Source organism: Bos javanicus, chromosome 1 (genome assembly GCF_032452875.1).
Source record: "Bos javanicus breed banteng chromosome 1, ARS-OSU_banteng_1.0, whole genome shotgun sequence".
NCBI classification, from domain to species: domain Eukaryota; kingdom Metazoa; phylum Chordata; class Mammalia; order Artiodactyla; family Bovidae; genus Bos; species Bos javanicus.
The window spans coordinates 130040504-130064511 of NC_083868.1; the positions used below are offsets into that span (position 1 = coordinate 130040504).

Sequence of the window (24008 nt, forward strand, 5' to 3'; positions counted from 1 at the left end):
TCCCACCCACCAGCCACGGCTGCAGCTTCCTGGGACCACCTGGCTTCCTGCTTGCCTCTGTTCCCATGGCTCCCTGCAGGTCCTCTCCACTGCCTTGGCTGAGGCCAGTGACTGGAGCTGCTCCAGGGCTGTCTTCACTCCAAGGTCTTGGTGGCAGCTGCCAAATGGCACAGTGACCTCCTCAACCCCAGTTCCAACGTCGCTCACTTCCTGAGGCAGGGGGACACTGAGCCCCAATCTTTAGCCCAGCTTGACCCCAGACACTGAGGCCTTGTGGCCATGAACAAGTGCCATGAACAAGTGCGTTCCTGGCTTTGCATCAGAGATGTACTATGATATTAGGTTGGTGCAACCTTAATTACGGTTTTGAACTGTGAATTTTAAATCATTATAAGTAGGCAGAAACACATCTTTATTTATTAAAATAGGAGCCATTACAACTAACACACTTTTTATGAATAAGAAATGTTTGTTTATTCTTGTAGCATAAAAATCTGTGCTTCAGAATTTGAAAAACTCTTGGAAAGCATTTTCTGCCTCCTGCTGGCTGTGGAAGTGTTTTCCCTGCAAAAAGTTGTCAAGATTGAAAAAGTGGTGTCGGTTGGCAAGAGGTCAGGCAAATGAGGCAAAACATCCAACCCAATTCATTCAACTTCTGAAATGTTGGTTGTGCAATATGGTCGGGCATTGTTGTAGAGAAGAACTGGGCCCTTTCTGTTGATCAATACTGGCTGCAGGCATTGCAGTTTTCGGAGCAGCTCATTGATTTGCTGAGCATACTTCTCAGATGTAATGCTTTCTCCAAGATTCAGAAAGCTGTAGTGGATCAGATGGGCAGCAGACCACCGAACAGTGGTTATGACATTTTTATGGTACAAGTTTGGCTTTAGGAAATGCTTTGGAGCTTCTCAGTCCAATCACTGAGTTGGTCTTTGCCAGTGGTCATATAAGATCACTTTTCATTGCACGTCACAATCCGATTGAGAAATGGTTCACTGTTGTTGCATAGAATAAGAGAAGACAACACTTCAAAACAACAATTTTTTTTCCAGTCAGCTCATGAGGCACTCACTTACCAAGCTTTTTCACCTTTCCATTTGCTTCAAATGCCAAATGACCATAGAATGGTCAATGCTGAGTTCTTCAGCAACTTATGTAGTTGTAAGAGGATCAGCTTTGATGATGGCTCTCAATTGTCACTGTCAACTTGCGATAGCTGGCCACTCCACTCCTCATCTTCAATGCTCTCATCTCCTTTGCAAATGTCTTGAACCACCACTGTACTATTCCTTTGTTAGCAATTCCTGGGCCAAATGCGTTGTTGAAGTTGCTAGTTTTCTCTACTGATTTACAACCCATTTTGAACTCAAATAAGAAAATTGCTCAAATTTGCTTTCTGTCTAACACAAATTCCATAATCTAAAATAAATATAAAATAAACAGCAAGTAATAAATCATTAGCCAAAAAAAACATAAAGCAAGAAATACACATTAAAATGATGTATAACATAACCACATTTATTTAGAATGTATTCCAATACTGAATGGCAAATTTCAACAATGCAAAAACTGTGATTACTTTTACACCAACCTAATAGTTTCCAGGGCTCATGTATGCATGCTAAGTTGCTTCAGTCATGTCCAACTCTTTGCGACCCTATGGACTGTAACCTGCCAGGCTCCTCTGTCCGCAGGATTCTCCAAGCAAGAATACTGGAGTGGGTTGCCATGCCCTCCTCCTCCAGGGAATCTTCCTGACCCAGGGATCGAACCTGCATCTCTTACGTCTCCTGAATTGGCAGGCAGGTTCTTTAGCACTAACGCCACCTGGGAAGCCCTGCCAGGCCTCAAGCACCAGCTATTTACCCAGCACTTTCCATATCCTTTCAACAGCCCCAAGAGGCGGTATTATTACACCCATTTTTCAGAAGGGAGAACTTCAGTTTGGAGAGGTTAGGTAACTTGCCAAGATACAGATATAGAATTTAACCCCAGTTCTCACTAAAAGCTATTGTGTGTGTGTGTGTGTGTATGGTGTGTGTATACATATACATATACACACACACCATCCCTCACCCATGAACATCCCCCTAGTTACTGCTCTTTCTCTCCCCACTTTTTATCTATTAATCTTAAGAAAATTATCTGGGGAATGCTCTGGTGATCCAGGACTTGGTGCTTTCACTGCCATGGCCCGGGTTCAATCCCTAGTTACTAACTAAGATCCTGCAAGCCACACAGTGTGACCAAGACAAAGAAAATTTTCTGTGCTCATTCTCTGCACTTCTTCATCTCCCTCAAATAACTTCAATCTGGCTGCTATACTATTTGCCTCACTCTCATGTCATAAAATAATATTTGTAAAATGTTCCTAGCAGGAGTAATATAACAGTAGGGGATTCAGAGGTAAAAACTATTATATATAAAATAAGCTACAAGGATATATTATATAACACACAGCATATAACCAGTGTTTTATATAACTGTAAGTGGAGTACATGGGCTTCCCAGGTGGCTCAGTTGGTAAAGAATCCACCTGCTGATACAGACAGAGAAGGCAATGGCAACCCACTCCAGTACTCTTGCCTGGAAAATCCCATGGACGGAGGAGCCTGGTAGGCTGCCATCCATGGAGTCACACAGAGTTGGACACAACAGAAGTGACTTAGCAGCAGCTGATGCAGAAGACGCCAAGTTCAATCCCTGGGTCAGGAAGATCCCCTGGAGAAGGAAATAGAAACCCACTCCAATATTCTTGCCTGGGAAATCCCATGGACTGAGGAGCCTGGTGGGCTACAGTCCCAAGGGTTACAAAAAGTCAGACATGACTGAGTGAGTAAGCATAGCATGTAAGTGGAGTACAAACTTTAAAAATTGTGAATCACTCTATTGCACACCTGTAACTTATATAATAGTGTATATCAGCTATACTTCAAAAATAATAAGTAAATAAATACATATAATCATTTTTAAATGTTCATATTAGTTTTATTAGGGCTTACCAGGTGGCTTAGTGGTAAAGAATCCATCTGCCAAGCAGGAAACGCAAGTTCGATCCCTGGATAAGGAAGATCTCCTGGAGAAGGAAATGGCAACCCACTTCAGTATTCTTGTTTGGAAAATCCCAGACAGAGGAGCCTGGAGGGCTACAGTCCATGGGGTCACAAGAGTCAGACACAACTGAGCGGGTAAACAACAACAAACTCATCAACTTTATTATGGTATCTAAAAACTGTATGCAGCTCAGGTGTCTAACAATAGGAGAATGGATAAAGTAACTGTGTTATAGTCAAACAATGAAATATTACCCAGCAATAAAAATGAACAAAATACGGTACACATACCCACAAAATATGAGTGAATCTCAAGATTCTTTTCCTGAATGAAAGAATAATTACCTGAAAAAATAAACCTGGTAAGAATTTCTAAACCAGGCAAAACCAGTCCATGAAGGAAACAACAAAAGCGTTGCCTCTGTGTGGGGGCAGGGACTGACTGGGAGTGGGCAGGAGGGAACTTTCCTGCAGAGATGATGATACTCTATATCTTCATATTATACAGGTGGATACATCAGTCAAGACTCATGTGTGGTAGAGTTAATACTAGCTCATTTGTACATGGGGGGAAGAACCATAAATAAATATTTAACTCTGGTTAATCATATGTATGGGCTTTCCTGCTAGCTCAGACGGTAAAGAATCCACCTGCAATGCAGGAGACTGGGATTCAATCCCTGGGTTGGGAAGATTCCCTGGAAAAGGGAATGGCTATCCACTCCAGTATTCCTGCCTGGAGAATTCCATGGACAGAGGAGCCTGGCAGGGTATAGTCATGGGGTTGCAAAGAGTTGGACACGACTGAGCAACTAACATTTTTACTTTCTTTTTTTTTTTTTTTCTTAGGAGCCCAAGCACGATGTACCCTCCTTTGCTCGCCATTGCGACCAGCTACAGAACCTAAAAGCCCCACGCCTCCGCTTCAGCGCCACTCTTTACTTTCAATAATATGTATGCCAGGTAATCCCCTGGTGGTCCAGTGGCTAGGACTCAGCATTCTCACTGCCAGGGGCCCACGTTCCATCCCTGGTTGAAGAAATAAGATCCCAGAAGCAACAAGGCACAGCCAAAAATATATATGTGTGTGTGTGTGTGTGTGTGTGTGTGTGTGTGTGTATGCTGAACAGGCTTCCCTGGTGGTTCAGACTGTAAAGAATCCACCTGCAATGGGGAAGACCTGGGTTTGATTCCTGGGTTGGGAAGATCCCCTGGAGGAGGATGGCAACCCACTGCAGTATTCTGGCCTGTAGAAACCCCATGGACAGAGGAGCCTGGTGGGTTACAGTCCATGGGGTCGCAAAGAGTCAGACATGACTGAGCGACTAAGCACAGCACATGCGTGCTGAACTGTTTAGAGATGAAGTATACTGATGTCTGCAACTTACTTTGAAACTTATCAAAATACAAAAGGAACAGATGGATGACTAGAAGGATGGATAAATGGATAGACACATAATAAAGCAAATACAGCAAAACAACAATTGTAAACTCTGGGTAGATAGTATGTATATGTATTATGCTTGAAGATTTTTATAATGAAGTTGAAGATTTTTATAATGGAGGAAGGAGATCATTACCAATAACTTCCTAAAGGCTACATTAAATGAAATCAGAAAAACTGGGTTCAAAATCTTGACAAAGCCATTTCCTACCTGTCTGATCTAGGACAGGACTTAAATTTGCCAAGTCTCAACATAGTAGTGCATAAAAAGAAGCTGATAAATAAGGTCTGTGCCACATAGTACTCGTGAGGATGACGTGAGAGAACATATATGAAGATCCTGGAGAGGTTCATCGTGACCTGAAGCTATAAGAGGAAGAAGGAGGAGAAGGAGGGAGTGGGGGGAGGGGAGGGAGGGGAGGGAAAAAGAGAAAAAGGAGAGTCTTCTACTACAAACTTACAGAAACTCTAGATTTTAAAATAACTAATAAAAAAGATCATTTTTTTTCAACTTCTTGCTCTCAAGAAAGAAAAATCCCTAGAACCAGAAATAGAGGGAACTGAAAGCCAGAAGAGCCGCACGAGAGAAGACACTGCGGAAGCCCCAGGCAAGGGGCAGAGGGCTTGCAGACTGCAAAATCTCCTTAAAGGCAGGGTGCTGCAATTTGAACTTTCTTATGGACACAAGAGACAGAGCTTTGGGATCACTCAAGTTAAATTAGGAATGAGAGTCCTACAGAAAGTCAGGACTTGTGAAGAGCTGCACCCTTAGTATAAAGCAGCTTAGAAAAACTTCCCCACCAGCCCAGAGACATAGCAATAAAACTTGTCTCTTCCTGATCGCCCAGAAGAAATCAAAACACCATCCTTTCACCACGTGTTGGTTTAGAGGTGGACTTCTACCACCCACATTGTATAGCAATCCCAAGTCAAAAAATTAACAAATAAATTAAAAATAGTTTCCAAGCTGCTGATGCCTCCAGGGTACCTGGCAAAACCAAAATGAAACCTCTTTTTGAGGTCATTCCTACAACTCAGGCAGTCAGTATAGGATTCTCACCAATAAAGAAATCACTAATGAAAATGGCAGACAACACAAATAAAAGCTTACCATGAGCAACTTTTCAGACACAAAGAAACAAGATAAATAGCATCCCAAGAGCTTCTCATAGATGAACATTCTGAAAGACTGTAAAATAAGTATGTTTAAAATAATAAAAGAGAAAAAGAGAAGAAACCAGAAACCATAATGAAACACCAGGCAGTTGTTTAAAGAACCAAACAAAATTTGTATAAATGAAAAAATAGTCATCAAAATTAAAATTTACTGGATGAGTAAAATCATATTTTAGATGGAGCTGAAAAGAAAATTACTGACTTAGAAAATAGCTATGAGGAGGTCACCCATAATATTGTACAAAGAGATAAAGCAATGGAAAGTATAAAAGATAATTATGTGAAAAAGAAAATTTTATAATAAAAAAGAACAAATAATGGGAGAAAAGATAATATTAAAAGATATAACAGCCAGAAATTCTCAAAAATGATGAATAATATGAATCTTCATGAAGAAGCAGCACTCCAGTCCTCAAACAAAATATACAAAAATAATTCCGTGCCTAGACATACCATATTAAAACTGCAAAACATCAAGATAAAATCTTAAAACAGCTAGAGAGAACAGACACATTACCCACAAAGGAACAATTAGGCTTAACTCAACTTCTCAGCAGACACCACAGATGCCAGAAAGTAACAGAACATTCCAAGTATCTTCCTTCCATGTGCTGAGGAAAAGTAACTGTCACCTGCAGTGTTCTATATCCAGTGATATTAACATTTAAGACGGAGAATGAAATTTCTTAATTTCACCAGGATTTTCTACTCACAAACTTTTGGTGAAAGCACCATGAAACTATATACATCGGGAAGAAGGAAATTAAACTCAAAAGGAAGAAATGGGTGAACAAAGAAAATGCAAACATGTAAGTGACTCTAAAATAAGCATTAACTGTAAAAACACACAGATAATTGTGACAAAGTCTTAGCACATAACAAGTGCTTGACTGCTGTTTATTGGTTGGTGGTGATTCTTGACTGCATATACCTCTCCTGAGACATAATGCTACATGCGTTTTGGGCACAAACTCAAAAGCACTTCAGCTTATGGTTGTCATACCCTATTCACTTCTTCATTCCAGGAGTATTTTATCACTTCTGATCTGCATTTATTTTTTTTTTCCATCTTCTGTTGATGAGGGAGGGAATTCCAGTTTGAGTTCAGTCTAGTATTTTGAAACACCACTCGTTAAATTTTTAATGAACTGAAAAAATTATTCCCACCCCTCTGATACTGCACCCGACAAGAACAATCCCCACTGCCTGCCAGACTTCAGAAGAGTTAGATTCTTACATGGTGACTTGGGGCTCCAAGTACAGGTCTGTCTTTACTTACAATGGAGTTACCTCTCAATAAACCCTTCATAAGTTGAAAATATCGTCAGTCGAAAATGCATTTCATATACCTAATCTACTAAATATCATAGCTTAGCCTAGCCTGCCTTAAACACACTCAGAAGACTATAGTTGGGTAAAGCCTGTTTTATAGTAAAGGGTTGAATATCCCATGCAGTTTATTGAACACTATATAGAAATTGAAAAACGGAGTGGCTGTATGGGTACAGAATGGTTGTTAGTATATCAGTTAGTTAATCTCATGGTCTCGTAGCTGAGAGCTGCAGCTTGCTACCACTGCCCAGTATCACGAGAGTGTTATACCACATTATCACCAGGAAAAGATCAAACTGTGAAGTTCAGTTTTTACTGAATTTGTATCACTTCCACACCACTGTAAAGGCTAAAAATCAGAATTCAGGGACCATGCGTATAAGTGTTCCAGCAACCAAAACAAAGTCACACAATGTCACTTCCGCTGTACCGTACTGGTCAAGGTAATCACACAAACATCCAGATTCAAAGGGAGGGGACACAGACCCTACCCCTTAAAGCGAGGAATGCCACCGAATTTGGAGCTCTTATTTTAAAACTATCACCTGCAATGAGAACACAGCTGAAATTCGGTGCAATTAAAAGTAGGAGGCAGGCTTTACAGGTGGCTCTAGTGGTAAAGAATCCACCTGCCAACACAGGAGACGTAAGAGGCATGGGTTCGATCCCTGGGTTGCAAAGATCTCCTGGAGGAGGGCTTGACAACCCCTTCCAGTATTCTTGCCTGGAGAATCCCATGGACAGAAGAGCCTGGAAGGCTACAATCCATAGGGTCGCAGAGTTGGACATGAATGAAGCGACTTAGCGTGCACTCACACAAAGTGAAAGGTAAATAACCAGTAACAACAATGAGATCTGTAAGTTCCTGAGCACATCCCACGTTCCAGACACTTTCATATTTCACTTACCTTTATGCTGAACCTGTGATATAGGTAGGACTAATACACCCCATCTTACAGAGGAGGATGTGCACTCATAGGGTCAATGCGAATGCCCAAGGTCCTAGAACTAAAGAGTAGCCAGATTCAAATCCAGGACAGCCACAGGGCAAGGCCATCCTTTTACCCACCCTACTATGCTAATTCTTAAAGTAACTGAGCAGGGATAGCATACTCCAGTCCTGGCTGCCTATGAGGAATCTGAGCTTGGAGCCAGCCATCAGGAGAGGGAGGTGGCACCCCAGAGCAGGGGCTTCCTGTATAAACAGGAGGCACATGGGAAGCGGCACTGTGGTGCAGGGACAATGGGCAGTGAGCAGGCAGGGCCTCCTGTCTCCGGTGGGCGCTCAGGGCTGCGGGCGGCAGGGCAGGAACAGCTGGGGCCCTGACTCCCTGACGCCTGGCCCAGGAGAGGAACTGCCCCTCTCATGGCTTTCCCAGGAGGAAGTTCCCTACTGATTCTCGGGAAGCCCTTCCCATCCCAGGCCTCGGCTGTGCCTAGACCTCCTCTTTCTTCTTCAGGAGCATGTTGTCTTTAGGGCTAATCTGGGATACAGGCCTCCTCTGAAGTCCCTGTGGGCTGGAGGCTTGGAGGGTGTGGGCAAGCCAGGCCAGGCTCAGATGCCAATCTAGGAGGCAGCCACCTGTGAAACGTGTGCTAAGGGAAAGAGCATAGGGCAATTAAAGGAAAAAAAAATTGGAATATGTAAAGTAAAAAGACCTGACTCCACATCGCAGCTACAGTTCTTACAGCTGTGTGACCTTGGGCAAGACACTTAACCTCTCTGAGCCAGTTTCCTCACTTGTCAACTCTGAAGAGTCATTTGAAGGTTAAATGAGATAATTGGTGTAAAGTTACCAACACATAGTGAGAGTTACATAAACAGTACCTATGAGTATTTAAAGCACATAGAAGCTCCTCCAACCTCTGCCCAACAACCAGTTTACTGTAGCATCTAAACTTTCACCATCAGAGAGACTGTGTCACCACTAAAATCACCTCCTAAGAGGCAAGGCACCCCAAGTCTGGGAAGCCAGAGAAAGTGGGCTTGAGGGAGGGTCCCAAGCAGCCCCTCATCACTGCCTTCCCAAGGCTCCCCTTACACCACACTCTCCTGGTCACCCCCTCTTCTCTGTCAACTCCTGCTTTTTACTAACTCCTCAACTCTACCCATCTCTCTCTTTTTTTTTTTTTCTCTCTCCACCCTCCTTGGGTGTATTCATCCTGTCCCATCTATAGGTTGGTGACTCCCAAACCTCTCTCATGAGTCCATACCTGCACGTCCAACTGCCTCCCAAACATCTCTAGCTGGATGCCCCTTGGGCAGCTCAAATGCAACTTGTTCCTCACAGATAATCATCTCACGCAAGAAACCAGTGGGCCCTTCTCACCATCTTCCTGCTCCTTCCTTAGCAGGCCTATCACCTCTCCCCCCGTGTGCCTGTCACGTCCTTCCATCCTCTAAGCCACAGTCAGAATAGGCTTTCTAACAGACAAACCCTCCCTTTCACTCCCATTTGACAGCCAAATGGCCTCAGGATAAAGTCCAAGTCCCTCAGGAAGGCACCCTTGGCCCTTAGTGATGGGTCAACGGGGTAGAGCCTCATGGTTCACTGCCTGCCACCTCTCCCCAATACTGGGCACTGCCAAACCCAGCCGCAGGTGGTTCCCTAAGAACATCATTCCCTTCCTCTTAAGACTTAACCCCAGTATCACCTCCTCCAAGAAGACTTCCTCCTCCTTCCCCTATCAGAACTTATCACACTATACTGTATATGCCTGTTGACCTACACAGCTCACAAAACTGTACTTTCTAAGGGCAAGAACAAGGCCTTCCTCTCTAGATCCCCAGGTCCAGCACAGGACCAGTATGAAGGTAGTGTCTGGATATGTTCATTTGAATGAATGAATGAATGACCAATTCTGCCCAACAAGGAATGGTACCTAAAGGCAATCTTTGTGGGACAGCCAGTCTCAAGCAAACCCACATATATGATAGAAGCTTCCTCCTCCCAGATGAGTCATGTAGTTTATTTTTATTTAATTTTTGGCCACGCAGCAGGGCATCTTAGTTTTCAGACCAGTGGAACGGAAGCATGGAGTCTTAACCACTGGACGACCAGGGAAGTCCCAGCTCATGTAGTTTAAAGCTTGAAAACAATTTTGAGCCACAGCCCCAGAAGTCACGGAAATGACAGACATTCTGTAATGGCACTTTTTTAAAGACTCAAACCGGAGAGAAAAGGGGTGGGTGTGGGGGAGTGTGCGTGTTTGCACACATCAGTGAGGACATACGCGAACAATTGCATGTGAATGTGTGGGCACACCTGTGCAGAATATATGTGGAATGGTGGGCACACACTCACCATCTGTGATTTGTTCTCCATTCATCACTCTACAGATGAAAGGACCACCCCATGACATAGAAATAATGCCCCGGAACTTGCGAGCACCCATTTCTCAGGGAAAATTAGAGCCAAGGCAGCCCCGCCCGGCCCGCATGAAGCTCCAGCTTCCCCGCACAGGGATTCCCTCGTCTGGATTTTACCTCGTCTCCAGTGTCGCCCCTGCCTAGAGACCGTCTTAGCTACGCCTTCTTGCGGCCACAGGAAGCTGCAGCGGGTCCCGCCGTCTCGAGGCGGATCCTCTCTTCCCTTCCAGGACAGGCCTTCGAGGAAGGGCTTAGCAGAGGCAGACAGTGAGGGGCCAGAGTCTCCAAGGACTCGAGGAGACAGGGAGATGGCGGGGCGACCGCAGGGCAGGCCCCAGCCGGCCCGGCCGCTCTGGGCGCGCGCGTCTGCGCTGAGAGCCGAGGGCCACGCACCACGCCCGGCGGAGGCCCCGCGCCCCAGGCTTCGGTGCGCTCCACACCGGCTTCCTGCGCCGCCGCGGGCAAGGATGACACGGTCGGAACGGCCCTGGCCCAGACCGCCGCCGGCCGCCGCTTCCGGCGCTGCAAAGCGAGGAAGCCCCCCGGCGGCGTCGGGCCAGCCGGCTTCCGGCCCGTGGGACGTGCAACGCGGGGTCAGCGTCCTGCACCCTCGGCACGCGGCGTGCCTGGCACACCCGGAAGCTGCCCTTTCCTTCCTCCATCCGAGGGCCTGGCAAGACGGCCCACACAGCCTTTGCCTTCTAGTCCTCCGGGAACCTCTCCCATCCAGAATTCCCTCCTCTTCATCCTGGCATCTCACCATCCTTGAACATACACGTTCGGACCCCAGCTGTTGGCCTAGCGTCCCTCCCATTCCCAGTTTCTACCTCTCTCAGAACTATCATGAAATCCTGGATTGAATCATACTAAAGTATCAATGACTAAAAACATTTGAAGGCCTCATCTTTCCCCAGACTAAATCTGCACCTAGGAGAAAGAAGCGCTAAACTTGGAATCTCAGACATTCATTCAACAAACATTTTCTGCACTGCAGGGACATCAGTAACTAAGAATACAAAGATAAGAACGCAGTCACCACCCTCAGGGAGTTCACACTCTAGGAGGAGATAAACAAATTAAGAAATAATTGACAGCAGAGGGTAATAATTGCTGAGATAGAAGGAAGCACCAACAAAGTGCCATAGGAGCCCAAACACCCAGCCCAGCCTGCTGATGTAGATTATTGCAGTGGTTCCCAGCCTTTCTGGAACCAGAGACCGGTTTTGTGGAAGATAGCTTTTGCATGGCCCGGGAGTGGTGGGGATGGTTTCGGGACAATTCAAGCAGGTTACATTTATTGTGCACTGCACTTCTACTCTAATGCCTCCACTGATCTGACAGAAGGTACCAGTTTGCGGCCTGGATGTTGGGTACCCCTGGATTACTAAGCCAGGGAATACCTCCCAAGAGAAGCCTATGCTTGAGCACACTTAAAGGATGAAGAGCAAGCAGCTGAGAGGATGAGCAAGTCACTTTTACCAAGACCCACATGACCAAGGATGCACACCTCATTTGGACTGAGAGGAGGGGTGGACAGGAACACAGAGCACCCAAAACGTGGACATGCTGAGAAGCCCCCACAGCCTGTTGAAGGCAGAGGGGATGTCCAACTCACCTTCAGAGCCCTCTTTCTGGCATAACATAAACACTTAAAAAACGTTTGTTGAATCACAACCAACAAGCTGATCTACTGTGGAGTGAGTGTGCATTGTCTTTCTTCCCAATCAGACTGAAGAAAACTCTTCATGCGTAGAAACTAGGTCTTTTCCATGTCCACCATACCACTTGGCACATACTTTGGCACCTGACAGGCACAAAGCTGAAAAGCACCCCTTGATTAAGGCAGTAACATGCTGTTTTCTGGCCCCCAGCACCGGCAGTGTCAGGGGGTGGGGAGGGCAACACAGCCTCTCCTGGGGGCATGACCTTTACCTGCCAGGCCTGCTCAGATTACCCAGCCAGAAATCTCCCCTTTCTTCCTCTTGTCACCTATGGCATTTGCATCTTGGACTGGGGGGATGTGTACAGGCTGTGTACCTGTCACCTGGAACTCCCTGTGGGCAGAGATCACACGTGGCTCCTCTTTGCATCCCCACACCTAGAACAGCCACTGCACAGAAAAGGGTCCAACACGTGTGTGAAGAAGCAAATTAAGTGATTGGGGAGTTTGTGAATTTGTTCATTCTTTCTTTTCTTCCTTTCTTCTTTTGGATGGAAGACACTCCTGATACCATTCAAGATGCACAAAAGCAGCTGTTTCCTAAATGATCACTTAGCGTCCCTTGTCATTGTCATTAAATATAAGAAAAATCCATTATTCATCCTGCCTGTCCTTCACAGACACTACCTCAGGGCAACCAAATGGTTGATAAGGAGTTTCTCTTTATGGAAGAGTCCAGTTAATTAATGAAGAAGGAACGACAAGATTAGAATATCACCATTTTGCTAATGAATCCTAATGAATAAAGCCTCTAGACAGTGATCATCAATGGCTGTTAAAATCCAAAAGAGGAAAAATTAAACATTAGTGTGTCCTGATTGAACTATGGACTTCCCTGGCAGTTCAGACAGTAAAGAATCTGCCTGTAATGTGGGAAACCTGGGTTCGATCCCTGGGTTAGAAAGATCCCCTGGAGGAGGAAATGGCAACCCATTCCAGTATTCTTGTCTGGAAAATCTCATGGAGAGGGGAGTCTGGAGGGTTATGAACTATGCAACACTATTGGTGAAGTGTTCTTGCCAAAATATCAAACCTGATCTAACCAAGCCTCTAGATCTACCTGCACACAGGAAATACAGAGGACAGAGGAGCATGTTAAAGGATGCCACAGGGATGCAATCAGCAAAATCCAGGCTGGGAGAAGCCCTGTCCTACAGGACGAGTGGTCCACTATTGTAGAGAAATAAAGCATGGAGAAAGAAAAGAGATATTGGGCAAAAAGACTTAAGAGACACATTAACCAAATGCAATAGTCCGTCTAGTCAAAGCTATGGTTTTTTTCAGTAGTCATGTATGGATGTGAGAGTTGGACTATAAAGAAAGCTGAGAGCTGAAGAATTGGTGTGTTTGAACTGTGGTGTTGACGAAGACTTTTGAGAGTCCCTTGGACAGCAAGGAGATCCAACCAGTCCATCCTAAAGGAAATCAGTCCTGAATATTCATTGGAAGGACTGAGGCTGAAGCTGAAACTCCAATACTTTGGCCAGCTGACTTGAAGAACTAACTAACTGGAAAAGACCCTTTTGCTGGGAAAGATTGAAGGCAGGAGGAGAAGGGGATGACAGAGGATGAGATGGTTTATGGCATCACTGACTCGATGGACATGAGTTTGAGTAAGCTTTGGGAGTTGGTAATAGACAGGGAAGTTTGGCATGCTGCAGTCTATGGGGTCACAAAGAGTCGGACACAACTGAACTGAACTGAATATATGGATAGGGCTTCCCTGATGGCTCAGCAAGTAAAAAATTTGCCTGCCAATGCAGGAAATACAGGAGACCCAGGTTTGATCCCTGGGACGTGAAGATTCCCTGGAGGAGGAAAATGGTGACCCCCTCCAATATTCCTGCCTGAAATATCACATGAACAGAGGAGCCTGGTGGCCTACAGTCCAAAATGTCACAGAGTCGAATACAACTGAGTGATTAAGCACACACAAAAAAATATGGATATATGGATCTTATTTGGGTCTTGGCTCACATCAACTTTAAAATCCTTTTGAGATATTTAAGAAAATCTGAACATTAACTGTGTATTTGATATACTAAAAAAAAATCACCCTCAATTTTTAGATATGATGATGGTAGTATGGCTATTTTTTTAAGTGCTAATATTTTAGGGATATTGACTCTCATATATACAAGTAAAGTAATAGATACGATGTCTCTATTTGGTTTCAAAAGAATGGTGGGGAAAGGGTAAAGAAATGGGTGGGGATATAGAGAAAACCAGATGGAGGTTCACTGTACTATTCTCTCTTCTATTTTATAGACTTGAAATGTGCCAAAATAACAGGCTAAAAACAAAGAGATCAGACACATTGTTATTATCGGTATTATTACTATTACTACTGTATATTGTCACTCTGCTTATTTAACTTATATGCAGAGTACATCATGAGAAACGCTGGACTGGAAGAAACACAAGCTGGAATCAAGATTGCCGGAAGAAACATCAATAACCTCAGATATGCAGATGACACCACCCTTATGGCAGAAAGTGAAGAGGAACTAAAAAGCCTCTTGATGAAAGTGAAAGTGGAGAGTGAAAAAGTTGGCTTAAAGCTCAACATTCAGAAAACGAAGATCATGGCATCTGGTTCCATCACATCATGGCAAATAGATGGGGAAACAGCGGAAACAATGTTAGACTTTATTTTTCTGGGTTCCAAAATCACTGCAGATGGTGATTGCAGCCATGAAATTAAGACACTTACTCCTTGGAAGGAAAGTTATGACCAACCTAGATAGCATATTCAAAAACAGAGACATTACTTTGCCAACAAAGGTCCATCTAGTCAAGGCTATGGTTTTTCCAGTGGTCATGTATGGATGTGAGAGTTGGACTGTGAAGAAAGCTGAGCACCAAAGAATTGATACTTTTGAACTGTGGTGTTGGAGAAGTCCCTTGGACTGCAAGGAGATCCAACCAGCCCATTCTAAAGGAGGTCAGTCCTGGGTGTTCTTTGGAAGGAATGATGCTAAAGTTGAAACTCCAGTACCTTGGCCACCTCATGCAAAGAGTTGACTCATTGGAAAAGACTCTGATGCTGGGAGGGATTGGGGGCAGGAGGAGAAGGGGACGACAGAGGATGAGATGGCTGGATGGCATCACCAACTCGATGGATGTGAGTCTGAGTGAACTCTGGGAGTTGGTGATGGACAGGGAAGCCTGGCGTGATGCGATTCATGGGGTTGTTAAGAGTCGGACACGACTGAGCGACTGAACTGGCTGACTGACTACTACTATTATTATTATTACTGGGTTTTTTAGTGTTTCTTCTTTAACAGATCCTGTGCTAAATACTTTTCATACAGTATATTATTTAATCTTCTCAAGAAGACTATACCTGAATACTATTATTTCTGTTTGCAGATAAGGGAACTGAAGCACAGAGAGATTGGATAATAGCCCAAAGTCACACAGCAAGTAGATCGTGGAGCCAGGATTTAAGTATAGATCTACTGAAATCCAAGCCCACTCTCTCCCATTCCACCATCTCACTTACCAACACTGGCTTCCCAGGGACCAGGCATCACTCTCTCTGTTTGACAGATGAAGAAGCTGAGGCTCTGTTCAGTAATAACTAGCAAAGTTGAAGACACTTGAATCCTTTGATCCAGCAGTCTCACTTCTTGGTAAACTGTAGCACATGAGCACTGGCAGACATATACATGGACATCCATAGCAGGCTAGTTGGTAACCTTAAAGAACAGGAAATAACCCAATGTCCCCCAACAAGAACACTGATAAATAAACTGTGCTGTGTCCGTACAATGGAATGGTACAACCCAGTGAAAATGAATGGAGTTTGTCTTGTTTCAATCGGGAACTTTTCTCAAACATAAAGTTGAATGAAAAAGCAAACAGGCATCTTTCTGCAATAGCAGGATACCATTTAAATAAAGTTAGGAAACACAGCAATACTAAGTATCACTTAGAAATGCATACATGTCAAACAAGTATTAAAATAGCTGTGGGAATATTTAGCACCAAATTTATTGTAATCACTTCAGGAGAGAGGGACAGAGAAGGATCAGAGAGGATTCAGGGGAGTCTTTGACTATATCATCAAGACTTCTTGAAAAAGGTTGTGGAGAAGCAGGAATCCCATTTGGGAGTGCACACTGCTTCATTCTATAAGGAGGGTAATTTGGCAATATCTATCAAGGTTACAAATGCACATATCCTTGGATATAACTCTACATATTTACAAATTTTTGTACAGATATATGCACATGCCTACAAAATTAGATATATACAAGATTGCACATTAAAGTATTTTTTCCTTTAATGAACCATCATAGGCTTTTGGTATTCTGTTTTTAATTTTTATGGGAATATAGTTGCTTTACAATGTTGTGTTAGTATCTATTGTACAGCAAACTGAGTCAATCATACTTTTATATATGCGTTTGTATGTGTGTGTGCATGCTCAGTTCTGTCCGGCTCTCTGTGATCCCATGGACTGTAGCCCACCAGGCTAGTCTCTCCGTGGGATTTCCCAAGCAAGAATACTGGAGTGGGGTGCCATTTCCTACTGTAGGGGATCTTCCCGACTGAGCAATCAGACCATGTCTCCTGCATTGGCAGGCAAATTCTTTACCTGCTGAGCCATAGAGGAAGCCCATATTTACATATATCTCCTCTTTTTTTGGATTTCCTTCCCATTTACGTCACCACAGAGCACTAAGTAGAGTTCCCTGAGCTATACAGTATGTTCTTATTAGTTACCTACTTTATGCTGTGCTGTGCTTAGTCACACAGCCATGTCCAGCTCTTTGTGACCCCATGTAGCCTGCCAGGTTCCTCTGTCCATGGGGATTCTCCAGGCAAGAATACTGGAGTGGGTTGCCATGCCCTCCTCTAGGGGATCGTTCCAACCCAGGGATCAAACCCAGGTCTCCCACATTGCAGGCAGATTCTTTACCAGCTGAGCTACCAGGGAAGCCCTACCTATTTTATACACAGTATCAGTAGTGTATATATATATTCAATCCCAATCTCCCAATTCATCCCATCTCCCTTTTCCCTCTTGGTATCTATATGTTTGTTCTCTACATCTATGTCTCTATTTCTGCTTTGTAAATAAGATCGTCTATACCAATTTTTTCAGACTTTAACAGTATGGTTTACAAAAGCAAAGTATTTGAAACAAGCTAATATTCAGTTCAGTTCAGTTCAGTCGCTCAGTCATGTCCGACTCTTTGCAACCCAATGAATCGCAGCACGCCAGGCCTCCCTGTCCATCACCAACTCCCGGAGTTCACTCAGACTCACGTCCATCGAGTCGGTGATGCCATCCAGCCATCTCATCCTCTGTCGTCCCCTTCTCCTCCTGCCCCCAATCCCTCCCAGCATCAGAGTCTTTTCCAATGAGTCAACTCTTCACATCAGGTGGCCAAAGTATTGGAGTTTCAGCTTTAGCATCATTCCTTCCAAAGAACACCCAGGACTGATCTCCTTCAGAATGGACTGGTTGGATCTCCTTGCAGTCCAAGGGACTCTCAAGAGTCTTCTCCAACACCACACTTCAAAAGTATCAATTCTTCGGCGCTCAGCCTTCTTCACAGTCCAACTCTCACATCCATACATGACCACTGGAAAAACCATAGCCTTGACTAGATGGACCTTTGTTGGCAAAGTAATGTCTCTGCTTTTGAATATGCTATCTAGGTTGGTCATAACTTTCCTTCCAAGGAGTAAGCGTCTTTTAATTTCATGGCTGCAGTCACCATCTGCAGTGATTTTGGAACCCAAAAAATAAAGTCTGACACTGTTTCCACTGTTTGCCCGTCTATTTCCCATGAAGTGATGGGACCAGATGCCATGATCTTCATTTTCTGAATGTTGAGCTTTAAGCCAACTTTTTCACTCTCCACTTTCACTTTCATCAAGAGGCTTTTTAGTTCCTCTTCACTTTCTGCCATAAGGGTGGTGTCATCTGCATATATGAGGTTATTGACATTTCTACCAGCATTCTTGATTCCAGCTTGTGTTTCTTCCAGTCCAGCATTTCTCATGATGTACTCTGCATATAAGTTAAATAAGCAGGGTGACAATCTACAGCCTTGACATACTCCTTTTCCTATTTGGAACCAGTCTGTTGTTCCATGTCCAGTTCTAACTGTTGCTTCCTGACCTGTATACAGATTTCTCAAGAGGCAGGTCAGGTGGTCTGGTATTCCCATCTCTTTCAGAATTTTCCACAGTTTATTGTGATCCACACAGTCAAAGTCTTTGGCATAGTCAACAAAGCAGAAATAGATGTTTTTCTGGAACTCTCTTTTCCATGATCCAGCAGATGTTGGCAATTTGATCTCTGGTTCCTCTGCCTTTTCTAAAACCAGCTTGAACATCAGGAAGTTCACAGTTCGTGTAGTGCTGAAGCCTGGCTTGGAGAATTTTGAGCATTACTAGGGAATGCATTGATATGGAAAGATTTCTAAAGTGCAGAACACTGTGCACTCAATGCTTCCATGTGCAAAACAGTGAGGGAGGACCAGAGAATGTATGTAGTATGTTGCATATGTCCCAGAAGGCTACACCCTAAACTAGGGTCACTTGCTGCCTGTGAGATGGGTGACAGGGACAGAATTGAGAGACTTTTCATTGTAAGCCTTCTATTTTTTTTTTAAATTTTGGTATATGTAAAGATATTGCCTGTTCAAAGAATGATAAAAATGTGAAAAGTCTGAACCTAAGCAAGGTTTCATAATCTCTGAGGCTGATGTCAATAAGAATTAGGACAGAGGGGAATTCCCTAGTGGTCCAGTAGCTAAGAGTCCTCGCTCCCGATGCAGGACCCCAGTTGGATCCCTGGTCAGGGAACTAGATCCCACATATCGCAGTGCAGCCAAATAAATAAATAAATAACAATTAAAAAAAAGAATTAGTACAGAGATCTGTGTTAACCACTCCACTACAGCACCTCCCAGCCTGCAGTGGGTGTGCATAGGCGACAATACCACGCACCAGGACCTTCCTTCCATCTACACTACTTTTGGGGCCTACATTGTGTATTTCTAGACCTTCATTCCCATCACCCTTTTGAGGGGGGCCTTTCTTGTTCAGACATGCTACCAGTTCCCATTCCTTAGAAGTACTGCTTCCTCGCAAAAGGTTAAGGCCAAGAGGTACCTGGATAGAGCACACAAGAATCCTGGACTGTTCCCACCCAAAGCCCCAAAATCCTGACCACGGTTTCCCCCAACAAAAGCCTCTTGTACCACCACCACAGCAGCCTGCCAGCAATTACCCCCAATTACAAACCCAGAGCCCAGCAAGGCCTCAATTAGTCTAAAAAGGGGCCTGAGGAGGAGCCAGCCACACAGTGTAGTGCCCACGTATCACCTCCACCCACAGGGCAGCACATTCCTCTCTGTGAAGCCCAAGGCCTTGGTTACTTGGTAAGCAAGTCCTCAGGATATAATCCTGAGAAGGCATTTGGCTCTTCTCCGAGTGACCATTCCCTGCAGGGCTCAGTCAAGCACTCTGTCCTGAAGTGCAGCCCCTCCCTGCACAGACTGCTCACATCCTTCCCACTCCCCACTATCCCAGGCAGCGTGTGACATTTCCGGGTTATCATCCTCATCAACCCCAGATGAACATCCCTGGATGAATCTGCAGACAGAGGGATGCCCAGGGTTGATGCCTCTAAATCACCATGGTTAGGGATTTGGCTCAATGTGTTGGGAGGAGGACCAAATGCCCACCTCTTCCCAGGAAAGGATGGCCTCTGAATTCTTCTCGGAAGCATCCAGAAACAAACTTGTCCCTGGTCTAATCTTTTCCTGCCAATTCCCTGAGAGGAACACCATCAGGTTGCAGAGCCCTGGGCTTGGCAAACTTTGAGGTTTTCATGAATTAGCCCCCATGCCTGTCTTCTTCACAGTGGGTGTGCATGGCTGTGAGAATGTGTGCCTATGTGTGTATACGTAGATCTCAAGCTTAAGTGTGACTTTGTATTTAGGGAGGACCAGAGGTTACAGGAAATAGGTCTCATAAATAATAGCTAGATTTGGTCAGATGGAAGGAAGGACTGTCTGACCTGGCAGGGACAGAGCTCCCACGTCAAACTGCCACTTAGTGACTGGGGGCCTCCAGCAACTTACTTAACTTCTCTGAGCCTCAGTTTCTTCATCTATCAAATGCGAATAGTACCAACATTTCAGTTTGTCACAAAAATGAAATGAGAGAGAGAGACGGTTTGGGAAAGATCCCTGGTGTTCTCCTACTTGCTGCAAGTAATAAATCCTTCCTTCTCCGAGGGAAAAAAAAATTAAATGAGAAAATGCATGTCAAGTCCCTGGTTCAAAATAAGTGTTTAATAAAAGACAGCTACTTTAACTCTTTATTATGAGGACAACAATAGCTGGAGGTACAAAGAGGTCTTCAGAGAACGCTTTCTAGAAGGAAATGTTTTCTAGAAGGCCCTGTTACAGCATGTCTCTCTGTCTGTGTAACACTGTAATTTGTTCTTCCACTTTGGAAAACTGGCAATTTCTACTAAAACTAAACAGATGCCCACTGTCCTACATAGCCATTCGAGTGACTATGAAATGTCCTTCACAAAAAGACATGTAAAAAAACATTGACAGCCGCTTTATTTATGACATCCCAAGACTGGAAACAACACCATCGATAGGTGAATGGATAAGCAAATTGTGGAATATTACACAGCAATAAAGAGAATGAATGTCTGATACATGCAACAAGATGGGTGAATCACGAAAATATTTTATGCAAAAGAAACCAGACCCAAAGAGTACATATTATATACCCCACTTATGAAGTGGAAAGTTAATTTATGATGGTAGAAATCAGAATACATGTTACCTTTGGGAGTACGTATTGATGAGGCTGGAATTTCTAAGAAAGGGACTACACATGAAGAAGAGTGGCTCAGATCTTGAGCTGGCCCTGTGTGGTCCAGCCACTCTTCTTCACCTGTAGTCCCTTTCTTAGAAATTCCAGTTATTCCCTCATAACTAGGGAAATGGCATTTCTCAATTCTCTGTGGAGCACAGCCATGTTCCAATTCCACTCTAATGCATTAAACCCATGCTGGTGGGAAACACTGAGTGAGAAGTAGAGGACAGAGTTTCTGTCCATCGAGGTTTACAGTTTGGACATGGACAAAAGCAACTTTGGGTTTCCCTGGTAAGCTCAGTCAGTAAAGAATCTGCCTGCAATGCAGGAGATGAGGATCGATGCCTGGGGTCAGGAAGATGCCCTGGAGAAGGAAATGGCAACCCACTCCAGTATTCCTGCCTGGAGAATTCCATGAACAGAGGAGCCTGGTGGGCTACAGTCCATGGGGTCTCAAGAGTTGAACATAACTTAGTGACTAAACCACCACCACCACCAAAAGCAACTTTAAACAACACATCAGCTCCCTCCTCCCTAGACTTCTCTCTCTGGGGAGCATTCCAGAGGTCTTTGGAAGAGAAAGGTCCTGACATGGCCCAGGAACCAGACCCCCTCTGTCTTTTCAACCCTGAACTAGGCTCAACCAGGGAAAAGGTCTACAATTGCTCTGCAGTCTGCCTGGTACAGGGGAGGGTATACACTCCTTGGGGCAAAGAGGGGCTGGTGGACTTGAGGTTCAACATCAGTAAGGTAAGGAGGGACCCAGAACTCTGGCCTGCTGCTACCCAGCTCAGCTATCCACAGGGTAGGGTAGGGCCGGCAGGGGGGTTGGAGGTGGGGGAGATTCAGCAAGACACTTACCAACTGGGAACAACTCTCAGCTCTGTTTGTAAGTTCTTCCCCAGAATGGGTAATGGCTTCTTCTCTCTCCCTTTCTCTCTCTCTCTCTCTCCCCCTCCCTCCTTACTCTTTCTCACTCACTCTCCCAAGCACTTATTTGGATAAGTGACTCTGCTAATCCTAACCAGGCAGAATAATACCAGCTGGCCTGGAGCCTGGTGCTGGGTGAATGTATGCACAAGAGAGAACCACGCAACCTTCTCTGCAGCCTGTCGCAGTAAGTTCAGCTACAGAACAGAGATGAAGCCTATGTGAGGAGTCTGCATGTATTAAAGTGTGTCAGGGGTCTGTTCTGTACCTGAGCTTCTCTAAAGAACTCTAAACAGCGATCTCACCATGGGAACATCCAGGTGGCAACCCAGTCACGTTAAACATAGGCCAAGGACATCAGAGAATCAGCAGGCTTCTGGGAGTGTCAGACTTGCAGACACGGAGCCAAGAGATCAGCCACGGGATAGCTGGGTGTGGGAGTGTGTGAAGAGGCTTAGAGTGCCTGCCTCAGATTAGCAGGTTTTCCACCAAAATGTGCAAGATCCGAACTAGTATATGTGACAGGTGAGTGTGAGAGAGTAGTGGGGAAAGGGGGAACTGAGCGGGCGCAGGGAGGATACAGAAGCTGACAGAGAGATGGATAGAGGCATGTGAGCTGGGTAGAGGGCCCTGGAGTCCGGGGCGGGAGGGACCTGGGTAGCTCTAACAGCTGCTGAGGCGTAGAGTCGCGTGGGGATGTGTTAACCAACACGGATATTCAGGCTTCTCTTTTCCCGCCGGCGAGGCACAGCAGAGCTCCCTCTTGCCCCGCAGTAGTAGGGAGCGGAAGGTGTTGGAGAACCCCGCTGGTTGTGGCGCGGGACCCGCTGAGCCGCGCGGGGTTAGCTCTGCCGCCTCGGGCCGCCGCGCCGCTCGCGCGACTGTGGCAGGATTCCCTGCCGTGGGGAGAGGAGCGCCTCGCCCCTTGAAAGCCGAGGGCGCCGCTCGCGCCGGCTGTCTGGGCCTCCACCGCGCGGCACGGGCGCTGGGCCCGCAGCCATGTTCGGTCAGCGGTCTCTTCACCGCTCTGACAGCACTGCTCGGGCGGGAAGACCGGAGGCGCAGCGGCGGGCCCCTGGGAAAACGGGACAGGAGAGATTGGGAGCTCCGCCCAGCCCCTGGACGTGGGCACCACCCCAGGGTCACCGAGCCGTAGCCCTGAGTCGCTGCGACGCCCTGGGGCCCCACACAAGCCTCGGCGCGGTCCGCCCTGCCGGCGGGATCCCGACCTCGCTCGGAAGCCGGGCCCTCCCCAGCCTGGCCAAGAGGGTCAGAAGGGAACCGAGGCGCGCCCCACGGCTTCCTGGAGAGATCAATACCTGCAGGCAGGACTCCTCTTCCTGCCACTCAGAAAATCCTTTAGAGGAACCCCTTCCTTTAACCCCAGCCCCTACACACACACACACACACACACACACACACACACACACACACACTCTCTCTCTCTCTCTCTCTCTCTCTCTCTCTCTCTCCCCTCAAAGGCTGAAAGGGAGCTGAGTTTGGAATTCGGGGAAGTGATGACACACACAACAATGCTGTCACACCTGGCTGCTGCAGGCCAGCAGCGGAAATGCCTGCAAGGGGGAGAGAGACAGAGAAAGAGGACACCAGCCTGGGTGGTCAGAAAGAAATAGAGGACAGAGCACCCACCCCCAGGTAGGGACAGACCCAGCTCTTTTTGCCTCTGTCAAAGCCCTGGGGGAGGATGGGCAGTGGGGTCCATCTGTAGCAGCTCTAAGCCCAACTCACACCATTCCTACCCAGAGCCTGGCCACAAATGGGAGTAAGGAAGGAAAAAACACCTTCACTCCAGCTCAGGAAACAACAACAAAAGTTCTGAAGAAGAGCCACTTGCCTCCCGTGTATGCTGGAAGCAGTGAAAAAAACAAGACACCTTGGGGTCTTTTCAGTATTTAGTGAGGTGAGTTTAGGAGAGCCCTGCTTCCTCTTACTGTGGTGCTCAGGCCACACTGCCCTGCTGACCTCTCAGGAGTCGTCTTCAAGGTGCTGAATTCCAGAGAGCCTGATCACCCTGTCCTCTGTTCTTTTAATTGCAGAATGAAGATCAGGATCCTAAGTGGGAAGAAGCAGCTCGTGAGGGTGGCCTGTGGATGC

At 45.7% G+C, this 24008-nt stretch overlaps 1 protein-coding gene across 2 annotated transcripts; it reads right to left on the reverse strand.

The window, feature by feature from the left end:
• Nucleotides 1–403: 403 nt before the first annotated feature.
• Nucleotides 404–22820, reverse strand: LOC133249680 (uncharacterized). Of its 2 annotated transcripts, none has more exons than XR_009737057.1 (3): nt 15601–22820; nt 3003–3076; nt 404–1419 (listed from the first exon to the last, which is right to left on the reverse strand). XR_009737057.1 is itself a non-coding variant. In XM_061420433.1 (3 exons), the coding sequence occupies exons 1-3, from the start codon at nt 11187–11189 to the stop codon at nt 1384–1386; spliced, it is 807 nt and encodes a 268-aa protein (XP_061276417.1). In that variant the 5' UTR covers nt 11190–15590; the 3' UTR covers nt 404–1383. The 2 variants fall into 2 exon arrangements, 1 of the variants encoding a protein (XP_061276417.1); XM_061420433.1 differs by lacking the exon at nt 15601–22820 and adding an exon at nt 10493–15590.
• Between the last annotated feature and the right edge of the window lie 1188 nt (nt 22821–24008).

Bases quoted from the DNA above. Each gene is read 5' to 3' on its own strand.
- LOC133249680 (XM_061420433.1), bottom strand. From the start codon at position 11,189: ATGGGAGGGACGCTAGGCCAACAGCTGGGGTCCGAACGTGTATGTTCA. The intron at 3,077-10,492 runs GTAAAATCCAGA...TTCCTTCTCCAG, and splicing joins GGGGCGACACTGGAGACGAG to GAGATCTTCCTTATCCAGGG. The intron at 1,420-3,002 runs GTAAGCCCTAAT...TATTTATTTTAG, and splicing joins CTTTACCACTAAGCCACCTG to ATTATGGAATTTGTGTTAGA.